The 13,844-nt window shown below is 41.3% G+C and overlaps 1 protein-coding gene across 2 annotated transcripts in view; it reads left to right on the plus strand.

Moving 5' to 3' along the window:
* Positions 1–10,825, plus strand: part of LOC127527733 (zinc finger protein 771-like) — a 33,052-nt gene extending 22,227 nt beyond the window's left edge. Inside the window, exon 4 of one of the 2 annotated variants that reach the window (XM_051927412.1) lies at positions 847–2,628. In XM_051927412.1, coding sequence (XP_051783372.1) covers positions 847–2,591 — 1,745 coding nt within the window. In that variant the 3' untranslated portion in view covers positions 2,592–2,628. Of the gene's footprint in view, positions 1–846; positions 2,629–9,621 lie in introns of those variants that run through there. The other variant, XM_051927413.1, reaches the window with a different exon arrangement.
* The last annotated feature ends 3,019 nt before the right edge of the window (positions 10,826–13,844 follow it).

Genomic DNA, 13,844 nt, shown 5'->3' on the forward strand with positions numbered 1-13,844 from the left:
CTATCTCTTTCTCATAGTGCCTTTCTATCTATCTCTCTCTCATATAGTCCCCTATCCATTTTTCTCTCTTTCTCTGTCTATCTTTCTCTTTATCTCTTTCTGTCTATCTCTCTCATATATCGTGCCCTATCTATCTTTCTCTCAATCTCTCTATCATATAGTGCCTTTTCTGTCTGTCATATAGTGCTTTTTCTATCTCTCTCTCTCATATAGTGCCCTATCTTTCTCTGTCTATTTTTCTCTCTATCTTTATTTTTATCTCTTTGTCTATCTCTTTCTCTATCATATAGTGCCTTATCCATCTCTTTATCTCTCTCTCTCTCTCTCTCTCTCATAGTCAGTCTATCTATCTATCTATCTATCTATCTATCTATCTATCTATCTATCTATCTATCTATCTATCTATCTATCTATCTATCTATCTATCTATCTATCTATCTATCTATCTATCTATCTATCTAGCCTTTTCTATCTCTATCGCCTTTTCTATCTCTATCTATCTATCGCCTTTTCTATCTCTATCTATCATATAGTGCCCTATCTATCTTTCTCTCTGTCTGTCTTTCTCTCTATTTCTATCTCTCATATAGTGCCTTTCTCTGTCTCTCTCTCTCTCTACACAGTGGTACCTTGACTTACAAATGTCCCAACTAACCAGTTTTTTGAGATACAAGTCATCTCTCGGCTGATTTTTTGCTTTGATTTGAGCCAGCTTCAGATAGCCCACGGCTAGTTGTTGCAGCAAACGCCACAACATCCGCCCAGCATTTTATGTCTCACTCGTTCACTTTAAGTGGTTAGCTCACAGTTGAAGTATCAGTATTGTACTCGCATTTGTGCTTGCAGTTATTTTGCAAAACTTTGTTTTTCCAACCATGGGTCCGAAGAAAGTGAGTGCGAAGGACAGTGCTGAGAAGAAGAAGCGGATGATGTGCATGGAAGTAAAGAAGGAAATTATTGAAAAACATGACCAAGGTGTGCGCGTAGTCGACTTGGCGAAGCAGTACGAGCGTAGCACTTCTACAATCTGCACCATACTGAAGCAGAAGAAGTTGATAAAGGCTATAATGCCAGCCAAGGGCATTAAAATAATTTCTAAACAGCGGACATCTATCCATGAAAATATGGAGAAGCTGCTAATGGTGTGGTTGACGGAGAAGCAGCTCGCAGGAGTTATCGTGACGGAAGCTAGAATCTGCGAGAAGGCACGAGCTATTTACGCTGATTTGCTGCAGCAGACCCCAGGCACTTCGATGGAGGAGGCATCGGGCGAGCCGTTTAAAGCCAGTCGGGGGTGGTTCCAGAATTTTAAAAAGAGGTCCGGCATTCACTCCGTTGCCAAGCATGGTGAGGCAGCGAGTGCGGATATAAAGGCAGTTGAGGATTACCTCAAAACTTTTGCTAGAATTATAGCAGCCGAAGGATACATCCCCCAGCAAGTCTTCAACTGTGACGAGACAGGACTATTCTGGAAGAAGATGCCAAGGAGGACTTATATAACGGCAGAGGAGAAGAGGATGCCAGGCCACAAACCCATGAAGGATAGGCTAACCCTCGCACTGTGTGCCAATGCGAGCGGCGACTGCAAGATTAAGCCGCTGCTCGTTTATCATTCGGAAAACCCCAGAGCCTTTAAGTCCAATAAGATTCAGAAAGAAAAACTGCAGGTTATGTGGAGGGCAAACCCGAGGGCGTGGGTCACCAGGCAGTTCTTTGTGGAGTGGGTGAATTTGGTCTTTGGTCCTAATGTTAAGAAATATCTCCAGGAAAATAACCTACCCCTGCGAGCCCTTCTCGTCCTGGACAATGCGCCTGCTCACCCACCTAACCTCGAAGATGACATCCTCGAAGAGTTCAAGTTTATAAAGGTTCTCTACCTTCCACCCAACACCACCCCTATCCTGCAGCCCATGGACCAGCAGGTGATTTCTAATTTCAAGAAGCTCTTCACTAAGCACCTGTTCCACCGTTGCTTTGAGGTGACGGATAGCACAAACCTCACCCTTCGAGAGTTCTGGAAGGACCACTATAACATTGTGATATGCCTCAGAATTATCGATTTGGCCTGGCAGGGTGTTACAAAGAGGACCTTGACCTCTGCGTGGAAGAAGCTGTGGCCTGAGGTTGTGTCTGAAACAGACTTTGAAAGACTCGAACCCGAAGCGGCAGTGGTGGAGGAGATTGTATCCCTTGGCAAGTCCATGGGCCTGGACATGGATGAAGGGGACATCAACGAACTCATCGAGGAGCACTCCGAGGAACTGACAACGGAGGAGCTAAAGGAGCTAGAGACGCAGCAGCACAAGGAGGTTTTGCAGGAAATAAGGGAGGTGGAGGAGGTTATCTCTACAAGTGAGATAAAAAAAATGTTGGGAATGTGGGAGAAACTTTCGGACTTTATTCAAAAGAAACACCCAGAAAAAGTTGCAACTGGCCGTGCGATGGTGCTATTTAATGACACTTGCCTAACGCATTTTAGAAACATTCTGAAAGGGAGGATGAAACAGACCTCATTGGACAGGTGTTTATCGAAAACCCCTGCAGATGAAAGTGAGGAAGGCGTGGCGAAAAGGGCAAAAATCAGCAAATAAGATTGAGTTATTCAGTACAGCCTTCGTCGGCATCTTCAAGTCGTCTGATCTCCAAGGTAAATGCTGTACGTTATACTTAAGAAAACCAGTTTATTGTAGTACATTCTGTTGTGTTTTTATACAATATTCATTATTTATAAGTACATTTTTCTTATTTAAAACCATGTAACAAAAAAATTGCAGTGTTTTTGTGGGTCCAGAACGGATTAATGGCATTTCAATTCATTTCAATGGGGAAAATTGATTTGACATTTGAGTTACGAGCTCCGTCACAGAATGGTGCCTTGACTTACGAGTTTAACTCATTCCGTCTCTCTATCTACCATATAGCGCCTTTTTATCTCTGTTTATCATATAGCGCCTTTATCTCTCTCTCTCTTTCTCTATCATATAGCGCCTTTTTTATCTTTGTCTATCATATAGCGCCTTTTTTATCTTTGTCTATCATATAGCGCCTTTTTTATCTCTATCATATAGCGCCCTTTTTATCTCTCTATCATATAACGCCCTTTTTATCTCTCTATCATATAACGCCCTTTTATCCCTCTCATATAGCGCCTTTTTATCCCTCTCATATAGCGCCTTTTTATCTCTATCTCTCATATAGCGCCTTTTTTTCTCTATCTCTCATATAGCGCCTTTTTTATCCCTCTGTCATATAGCGCCTTTTTTATTTCTCTCTATCATATAGCGCCTTTTTTATTTCTCTCTATCATATAGCGCCTTTTTTATTTCTCTCTATCATATAGCGCTTTTATCTCTCTCTGTCTATCATATAGCGCCTTTTTATCTCTCTCTGTATCATATAGCGCCTTTTTAATCTGTCTGTCTATCATATAGCGCCTTTTTATCTCTCATATAGCGCCTTTTTTATCTCTCATATAGCACCTTTTTTATCTCTCTCTCTCTATCATATAGCACCTTTTTATCCCTCTAATATAGCGCCTTTTTATCCCTATCATATAGCGCCTTTTTTATCTCTCATATAGCGCCTTTTTATTTATCTCTCTCTGTCTATCATATAGCGCCTTTTTTGTCTCTCTATCATATAGCGCCTTTTTTGTCTCTCTATCATATAGCACCTTTTTTATCTCTCTGCATCATATAGCGCCTTTATCTCTATCATATACCTCCTTTATCTCTCTATCATATAGCACCTTTTTTCTCTCTCTCTGTCTATCATATAGCACCTTTTTAATCCCTCTAATATAGCGCCTTTTTATCTCTATCATATAGCGCCTTTTTTATCTCTATCATATAGCGCCTTTTTTATCTCTATCATATAGCGCCTTTTTATTTATCTCTGTCTATCATATAGCGCCTTTTTTATCTCTCTGCATCATATAGCGCTTTGTTTCTCTCTCTGTATCATATAGCGCCTTTTTTATCTCTCTGTCTATCATATAGCACCTTTTTTATCTCTATCATATAGCGCCTTTTTATTTATCTCTGTCTATCATATAGCGCCTTTTTTATCTCTCTGCATCATATAGCGCTTTGTTTCTCTCTCTGTATCATATAGCGCCTTTTTTATCTCTCTGTCTATCATATAGCACCTTTTTTATCTCTATCATATAGCGCCTTTTTTATCTCTCTCTATCATATAGCGCCTTTTTATTTCTGTCATATAGCGCCTTTATCTCTCCCTCTCTTTATCATATAGCACCTTTTTTATCTATCTCTATCATATAGCACCTTTTTATGTATCTCTCTATCATTGAGCCTTTTATCTCTCGCTCTGTCGTATAGCGCCTTTTTATCTCTCTCTGTCATAGAGCCTTTATCTCTCTATCATATAGCACCTTTTTATTTATCTCTCTTTCTGTCTATCATATAGCGCCTTTTTTGTCTCTCTATCATATAGCACCTTTTTTATCTCTCTCTGTCTATCATATAGCGCCTTTTTTATTTCTCTGTATCATATACAGTAATCCCTCCTCCATCGCGGGGGTTGCATTCCAGAACCCCGCGCGAAAGGTGAAAATCCGCGAAGTAGAAACCACATGTTCATATGGTTATTTTTTATATATTTTAAGCCCTTATAAACTCTCCCACACTATTATAAACATTTCACGCACAATTATACAGCATAAACCCTTTGTATTCTCTTAGATATTAGGTAAGATTCGTTGAAATTATGTATGTAAACACAGTTTACATACAGTAAAACCTAAATATTATTTTAAAGATATTGAGCGTCTCCGATATCACATATGTTACAGCCATTACGACAGACAGGCCACCAGCAATAAATACGTACAATGCAAGAAAAATTTTATACAGTAAAATGTGTGTACAGTGACACTAAACTATGTACATGTAATAAGTACTGTACATAAATAATTAATTATGGTTACTCACCAACAATGACACGACGACTTGTCCGATAACGAGGAGTTTAATTTTACTGCACAACAAAGGATAGTGTTACAGCTCTTCTAAAGGAGCCTCTTCAAGCGACTGTTTAGCACCGCCGTTGTTGTTCTTCCATCACTCTTCAATCCAAATTCCTAAAGCAGATTCCATCCAGACTACTGCCTTACAACGTCCACTTGCAACTCGTTTTGCGCCCTGGTTAAAGGACACTGCGGCCGTAGATCTTACATGCTTTTCCTCCTTTTTAAATAAAAAGAATCGCGGACTCATTTATGCTGTAATGGTGTCCTGCAGCGGTGTAGCTGTTTCCTTCCTACAACATATCCAAAACTTTTACCTTTTCTGCAATCATTTGCATCTTCTGTTGGCGCTTGGACACGTTAATGCTGAATGATTGAGATTAGACTTCCTGGTTAATGCAGCATTCCGTCGCTGAGCCAATCAGCAGCACACAGGAACTTAACCACGTGCTCTGATTGGGTAGCTTCTCAGCCATCCGCCAATAGCGTCCCTTGTTTGAATTCAAATGCGTCCCTTGTTTGAATTCAAATGGGCAAATCAACTGAGGAAGCACACGTACTGTAGACCGCAGACATCCGCGAAGCAGTGAAAAATCCGCGATATATATTCACATATGCTTACATTTAAAATCCGCGGTGGAGTGAAGCCGCAAAAGACGAAGCGCGATATAGTGAGGGATCACAGTACTTGCTTCCTCAGTTGGTTTGCCCAGTTGATTTCATACAAGAGATGCTATTGGCGGATGGCTGAGAAGCTACCCAATCAGAGCACGCAGTTACGTTCCTGTGTGCTGCTGATTGGCTCAGCGACGGAGTGCTGCATTAACCAGGAAGTCTCATCTCACTCATTCAGCATTAATGTGCTGCTCCTACTGCTTCAGGGGCCGTGTCCAAGCGCCAACAGAAGATGCAAATGACTGCAGAAAAGGTACAAGTTTTGGATATGTTGAAGGAAGGGAACAGCTACACCGCTGCAGGACACCATTGCCACATCAATGAGTCCACGATTCTTTTTATTTAAAAAGGAGGAAAAGCATATAAGATCTACGGCCGCAGTGTCCTTTAAGCAGGGCGCAAAACGAGTTGCAAGTGGACGTGATAAGGCAGTAGTCTGGATGGAATCTGCTTTAGGGATTTGGATTGAAGAGTGCTGGAAGAACAACAACGGCAGTGCTACACAGTCACCTGAAGAGGATCCTTTAGAAGAGCTGTAACGCTCTTCTTTGTTGTGCAGTAAAATGAAACTCATCGTTATCGGACAAGTGTCATTGTTGGTGAGTAACCATAATTAATTATCTACGTACAGTACTTATTAAATGTACATAGTTTAGTGTCACTGTACACACATTTTACTGTATACAATTTTTTTTGCATTGTACATATTTATTGCTGGTGGCCTGTCTGTCGTAATGGCTGTAACATATGTGATATCGGAGACGCTCGATATCTTTAAAATAATATTTAGATTTTACTGTGTGTAAACTGTGTTTACATACATAATTTCAACAAATCTTACCTGATATCTAAGAGAATACAAAGGGTTTGCTGTATAATTGTGCGTGAAATGTTTATAATAGTGTGGGAGAGTTTATAAGGGCTTAAAATATACAAAAATAACCATATAAACATATGGTTTCTACTTCGCGGATTTTCTTATTTCACAGGAGGCTCTGGAACGCAACCCCCGAGATGGAGGAGGGATTACTGTACCAGAAGTAAAAAGACCCATTGTCCTCAGAAATCCGCGAAGCAGCGGAAAATCCGCGTTATATATTTAGATATGCTTACATATAAAATCCGCGATAGAGTGAAGCCGCGAAAGTCGAAGCGCGATATAGTGAGGGATTACTGTAGTGTCTTTTTTATCTCTCTCTATCATATAGCGCCTTTTTTATCTCTCTGTGTCATATAGCGCCTTTTTATCTCTGTGTCATATAGCGCCTTTTTATCTCTCTATCATATAGCGCCTTTTTTATCTCTCTGTGTCATATAGCGCCTTTTTATCTCTGTGTCATATAGCGCCTTTTTATCTCTCTATCATATAGCGCCTTTTTTATCTCTATCATATCGTGACTTTTTGTGTCTCTGTCATATAGCGCCTTTATCTCTCCCTCTTTGTTTATCATATAGCACCTTTTTATGTATTTCTCCTCTATCATTGAGCCTTTTTATCTCTCTCTCTCTCTCTCTGTCATATAGCGCCTTTTTTATCTCTATCATATAGCGCCTTTTTTCATCTCTCTGCATCATATAGTGCCTTTTTTATCTATTTATCATATAGCGCCTTTTTTATCTCTCTGCATCATATAGCACCTTTTTTATCTCTCTGCATCATATAGCGCCTTTTTTATCTCTATCATATAGCGCCTTTTTTCATCTGTCTTTCATATAGCGCCTTTTTTATCTGTCTTTCATATAGCACCTTTTTTATCTGTCTTTCTCTATCATGTAGCGCCTTTTTATCTCTAAATCTATCATATAGCGCCTTTTTATTTATCTCTCTCTATCATATAGCACCTTTTTATTTATCTCTCTGTCTATCAGCGCCTTTTTTATGTCTATCATATAGCACCCTTTTTATCTGTCTATCATATAGCACCTTTTTATCTCTGTCATATAGCGCCTTTTTTATCTCTGTCTATCATATAGCGCCTTTTTATCTCTGTCATATATCTCTATCATATAGCACCTTTTTTATCTCTGTCATATAGCGCCTTTTTTCTCTCTCTGTATCATATAGCACCTTTTTATCTCTCTCTTTCATATAGCACCTTTATTATCTCTGTCTATCATATAGCACCTTTTTTATCTCTATCATATAGCGCCTTTTTTCTCTCTCTGTGTCATATAGTGCCTTTTTTATCTCTCTATCATATAGCACCTTTTTATGTATCTATCATATAACCTTTTTTATCTTTGTCTATCATATAGCACCTTTTTTATCTATCACTCTCTCTGTCTATCTATCTTTTTATATAGCGCCTTTACTTGTTGTCTGTCTGCCCATCAATCAAAAGCTATTCTGTCCTATTAAAAGGACAAGGATTTATAAAATAATCAATTTTAAATGCATATGCTATTCATCCCCATTGCTTGTTTTTGTCAACAAGAGGCAAATGGAAATGATGTAGAAATGAATTAAAAATAAAGTGTGGGTTCCATAAAATTCCTACCATCAGTTATAAAAAGTCACACACAGTTCTTAGTCACTTGACCTTCAACAGCGAGTAGTTACTGTCACGTCACACACAACAAAACGGCTGATGTGAAGACCTCCTTGATCGGGCTGTGGCGGGTGCCGCTGTCCTTGAGTTGCTTTGGTGCTCGTCCTCCAGATATATTTGTAGTCCCATTCAGTGCATAAAATGTCTGTTTGATTTCCACAGCCCTTTAGGACCGTCATTGGCACAGGTCCACTCCTTGCGGTGTTTTCTGCGCTCTTATTTGAATTTCCTGGTTCAGCTCCTCTCCGTTCTGTACCTTGTCGATATCCTAGCAGGCTCCTGAACACACAATATTTGTCTGCTTCTCAATCAATTTTCTGGTAATTCTGAGGGATGTGCTTGTGTGCAGTCTTCACTTGTCACATTACTTCTGAATTCTTCATTGTTTTAAGTATTTGAAGCCTGACATTCTCACAGTATGACACTATGAATTGGCATGTATGCAACAAGTGGGAATCCCGGGGTGCATACAGCTGCCCTAACCCTGACACAGACTGGCAGGACCCTGGTTTAGCACATGTCACACAATTGGTTTATTTACAGAGTTTGCCTTCCACAGCACCCAAGGCAAGCACCGACACAGTCCCATGGCCCAGCCAGTCCTCCACACGCGCTTCAGCCACTCCCCCCAAAACTCTGGCCATTGAGAGGTGGTGACTGGCTCCCTTTGTAGAGCACCCGGAAGGAGTGTGGCGGAAATGCTCCCAAATAGGGCCCAGCAAACATCCTGGCGCCCCTGTTGGCTGCCACAGGCCCCAGCAGGACTGAGCTTCCATGCTCATAAGCTGTGGCCCCTCTGGAAGGTCCGGGGGACAAACAGTCTTGAAAATACTCCCTCCCCTGGTCCTTTCATGGTCGGGGGGTGTCTGCCACACAAACTTTTATACTTGATGGCCTTCACATTTCCGTATGCAGTGCACAAATTCAGAACCATGATGATCTTAGGCATTGGTCTGCTATAGATTCTCACACAGCCCCCCCTTTCACTTTGCTGCTTTTCCTTTGTTTTTATTTATTATCAAGTGTAAATTTCTTGTTCATCTGCCGAAAAGTCAAACGCTATCCCTTGTACGTGTTCCATCTGTATCCCATAATGCACCATGCATCCTTATCAGCTTTACACTTGAAGTCATAGGTAGTCACATTGCAGATATTGCCCTCTCCTCATTGATGTTCTTCAGGGATCGGCTGTTGGGCTGCCTAAATATCTCAAATGTGCCCCTAATAACGGCCTTGGCCAGTCTTGAGTTCACAGTCAACACTTTACATTTTTTCAATTTGAACACACAGCTGTTTAGCCAAGTCTCAAATTCAGTGGTAAGGCAGAAATACCTGCCAATGTGCCACCTATCATATGTTAGGGTTTTACGTATTTTTAAATATTTAAAATAACACTTTCTGTCATTGCAGATTTACATGAGAATGTTGGCTTTTCTCCATTTGCTCAGCCCTCTCTTGCGTGCCAACAGAAACAGAACAGGAAGAGGAGGAAGAAATCAACAAGAGGATCGAAGAAGTTGACAGCAGCCTCAATCCAGTGTAGTCCTCCTGCTGTGAAAGAAGCCACCAACACTGACCAACCACAAGGGCCCAACACGGATCAAGAGGCTTTGTGCGGACAAACTGTTGAAAAGAAGTCTGACTGTAAAATGGACAAATGGGCTCGTTCAAGGCCTGAATCGTATGGCTGTTCTGAGTGTGGCAAGCAATTCCTTCATAAGTGCTTTCTTCAGTTACACTCCAGGCTTCATACTGGAGAGAAGCCATATTCCTGCTCTGAATGTGGGAAAAGTTTTGCTTACAGTAGCAGTCTGCAGACCCACCGAAGAATACATACTGGAGAAAGGCCATATTGCTGTGCTGAATGTGGTAAACGATTTACCTCAAGTAGCGGCCTTTATAAACACTCTCCGATTCATACTGGGGAAAAGCCACATAGCTGTACAGAATGTGGAAGAGCATTCGTTAAAAGATATGATCTTGTGAGGCACATACGGATTCATACTGGAGAAAAGCCCTATTGCTGTTCAGAATGTGGCAAAAGATTCCGTGTAAGCTGTGATCTTCTGATGCACAAGCGAAATCACGCTGGCGAGAAGCCGCATGGCTGTTCTGAATGTGGCAAGCGATTTCCTACTAGTTCCAAGCTCCAAACCCACATGAGAACCCATACTGGAGAAAAACGGTATGCATGTGCTGAATGTGGAAAAAGATTTGGCCACAGTGGCAATCTTCTACGACACCAGCGACTTCATCAAGTTCGTGGTGGACGAAAATCCTATTCCTGCTCCGACTGTGGCAATAGCTTCGCCTATAAGCAGAGTTTTCTGAATCACGTAAGATTTCACATTGCTCTCCAGCTGTGAAAGTGGCCGACAGAATTCCCATAAGGGCCGTCTTCGGAGATGCACACTGAAGAAAAACCTTACTGCGGTCGCTAAATGTGGTAAAGGATTCTCGCTTTTCAGTAATTTTCCATGGAGTTTAAGAATCCAAAGTAGAAAAGAGGTTTTCTTGTAGTTGTGACTATGGTAAGCGATTCTCAAAGAGCAGTGGACTTCATATCGATAAAAGAACTCACGGTGCCAAGAAGCCTCGGGGGGGGGGGGGGGGGGGGGGGGGGTGGGGGGGGGGGGGGGTTATGGTGTTCTGAAGATATCAAGTGTTTCTCAGACAGCACAAGTATTGAAGGTCACGTGACAATTCACACGAGAGAAGCCCTGGAGGGTGAGAATTGAAGTGTCCTGATGAGCAGTGTTGGATATAAAGTGGGAAAAGTAAGATGTTACGTTGTTAGATTTTTCATTTCTTTTTTTAAATAACGAATCACCGGACACCCTAGTTATTTTACTGATCTCAAAATACTTACATTACCTAAAGGGGCTCTGCCTCACAATAAGAAGAGCAGGGTTCATGTCCAGGGTCCTCCCAGCAAGGCGTTTTGAATGTTTTCCCCGTGTTTGCATGGGTTTCTTATCACAGTCCAAAGATGGGCAGCTTAGGTGGATTGGCGTTTCCTAAATTGGCCCTCGTGTGTGTGTGTGTGTGTGTGTGTGTGTGTGTGTCTGCCCGTTCTATGATGGATTGGTGCCGCACCTAGGGTTTGTTCCTGCCTTGCACCTGCTGCTAGCTAGGATAGACTCAAGTAGAACCCTGTGACCCTGTTTAGGATTAAGTGGGTTAGAAAAATGACTGAGTTAAGGGGTGTGGCAAATATGTGCATTACTATGGAAGAAGTTTATTCGGGATACTATATAAATATATATACAGTGGTGTGAAAAACTATTTGCCCCCTTCCTGATTTCTTATTCTTTTGCATGTTTGTCACACAAAATGTTTCTGATCGTCAAATACATTTAACCATTAGTCAAATATAACATAAGTAACACAAAATGCAGTTTGTAAATGGTGGTTTTTATTATTTAGGGAGAAAAAAAAATCCAAACCTACATGGCCCTGTGTGAAAAAGTAATTGCCCCCTGAACCTAATAACTGGTTGGGCCACCCTTAGCAGCAATAACTGCAGTCAAGCGTTTGCGATAACTTGCAATGAGTCTATTACAGCGCTCTGGAGGAATTTTGGCCCACTCATCTTTGCAAAATTGTTGTAATTCAGCTTTATTTGAGGGTTTTCTAGCATGAACCGCCTTTTTAAGGTCATGCCATAGCATCTCAATTGGATTCAGGTCAGGACTTTGACTTGGCCACTCCAAAGTCTTCATTTTGTTTTTCTTCAGCCATTCAGAGGTGGATTTGCTGGTGTGTTTTGGGTCATTGTCCTGTTGCAGCACCCAAGATCGCTTCAGCTTGAGTTGACGAACAGATGGCCGGACATTCTCCTTCAGGATTTTTTGGTAGACAGTAGAATTCATGGTTCCATCTATCACAGCAAGCCTTCCAGGTCCTGAAGCAGCAAAACAACCCCAGACCATCACACTACCACCACCATATTTTACTGTTGGTATGATGTTCTTTTTCTGAAATGCTGTGTTCCTTTTACGCCAGATGTAACGGGACATTTGCCTTCCAAAAAGTTCAACTTTTGTCTCATCAGTCCACAAGGTATTTTCCCAAAAGTCTTGGCAATCGTTGAGATGTTTCTTAGCAAAATTGAGACGAGCCCTAATGTTCTTTTTGCTTAACAGTGGTTTGCGTCTTGGAAATCTGCCATGCAGGCCGTTTTTGCCCAGTCTCTTTCTTATGGTGGAGTCGTGAACACTGACCTTAATTGAGGCAAGTGAGGCCTGCAGTTCTTTAGACGTTGTCCTGGGGTCTTTTGTGACCTCTCGGATGAGTCGTCTCTGCGCTCTTGGGGTAATTTTGGTCAGCCGGCCACTCCTGGGAAGGTTCACCACTGTTCCATGTTTTTGCCATTTGTGGATAATGGCTCTCACTGTGGTTCGCTGGAGTCCCAAAGCTTTAGAAATGGCTTTATAACCTTTACCAGACTGATAGATCTCAATTACTTCTGTTCTCATTTGTTCCTGAATTTCTTTGGATCTTGGCATGATGTCTAGCTTTTGAGGTGCTTTTGGTCTACTTCTCTGTGTCAGGCAGCTCCTATTTAAGTGATTTCTTGATTGAAACAGGTGTGGCAGTAATCAGGCCTGGGGGTGGCTACGGAAATTGAACTCAGGTGTGATACACCACAGTTAGGTTATTTTTTAACAAGGGGGCAATTACTTTTTCACACAGGGCCATGTAGGTTTGGATTTTTTTTCTCCCTAAATAATAAAAACCATCATTTAAAAACTGCATTTTGTGTTTACTTGTGTTATATTTGACTAATGGTTAAATGTGTTTGATGATCAGAAACATTTTGTGTGACTAACATGCAAAAGAATAAGAAATCAGGAAGGGGGCAAATAGTTTTTCACACCACTGTATATATAACTGGCTATGATACAGCATCAAATGGGGAATGAGTGAGAGATACTGTAAGTATAAATGTAATCGGCCCACTTGAGGGTCACACGGTGCCAGCGGTTATTGCAGTGGCACTGGGTGTGAGGGAAGAAGAAAACTGCTGCTCCATGGCTGGGCAAAATGGCAGAAGATGGTGAGCTCCAGTAACAGACCCGTATAAGTGAAGTGTCAGGTTAGCTTTAATCCAGGCGTCTGCTGTACATGTGTTTTAAAAACCCTGTGATCGGATGGCATCGCAGCAAACAATCTTAGGGATGGGGCAGCTCAGGGTGAGAATGTAAAAAGAGGATCGATATTATGTACCTCTCCACTTGAAGGATTAAATAAAAGCTTTTGTAAAACACTGGAATATTATTAGATAAATACTTTATTAATCCCAAGGGGAAATTCATAATTATATTAAATATTAAAATTAAATATTAAACCAGTAACGGCAGACTGCGCAGTGAATCCACTTGACTTCTAGTTTTCCTCCTCTTTCTCTGTACGTTTAGCATTTGTTTGCTCAGAGGTTGATGCTCTTGGTCCTTCCTGAGCAGCTCTTGTTTTCTCCACCCTAGCGGCCCACTTCTTCTCTTCTTTCGTCAGCATCTTTACGCGTTAAAACTGATTAAGGCCGTGTTTGTGTTGCAATGGCGTGGTACGTTTTTCTTAATTTTTTACTTAAGCTGGCACTTAAGTCTTCAGTCTGCCTCAAGAATGATTTA

The sequence above is a fragment of the Erpetoichthys calabaricus genome, chromosome 5 (genome assembly GCF_900747795.2).
Source record: "Erpetoichthys calabaricus chromosome 5, fErpCal1.3, whole genome shotgun sequence".
Lineage (NCBI taxonomy): Eukaryota > Metazoa > Chordata > Cladistia > Polypteriformes > Polypteridae > Erpetoichthys > Erpetoichthys calabaricus.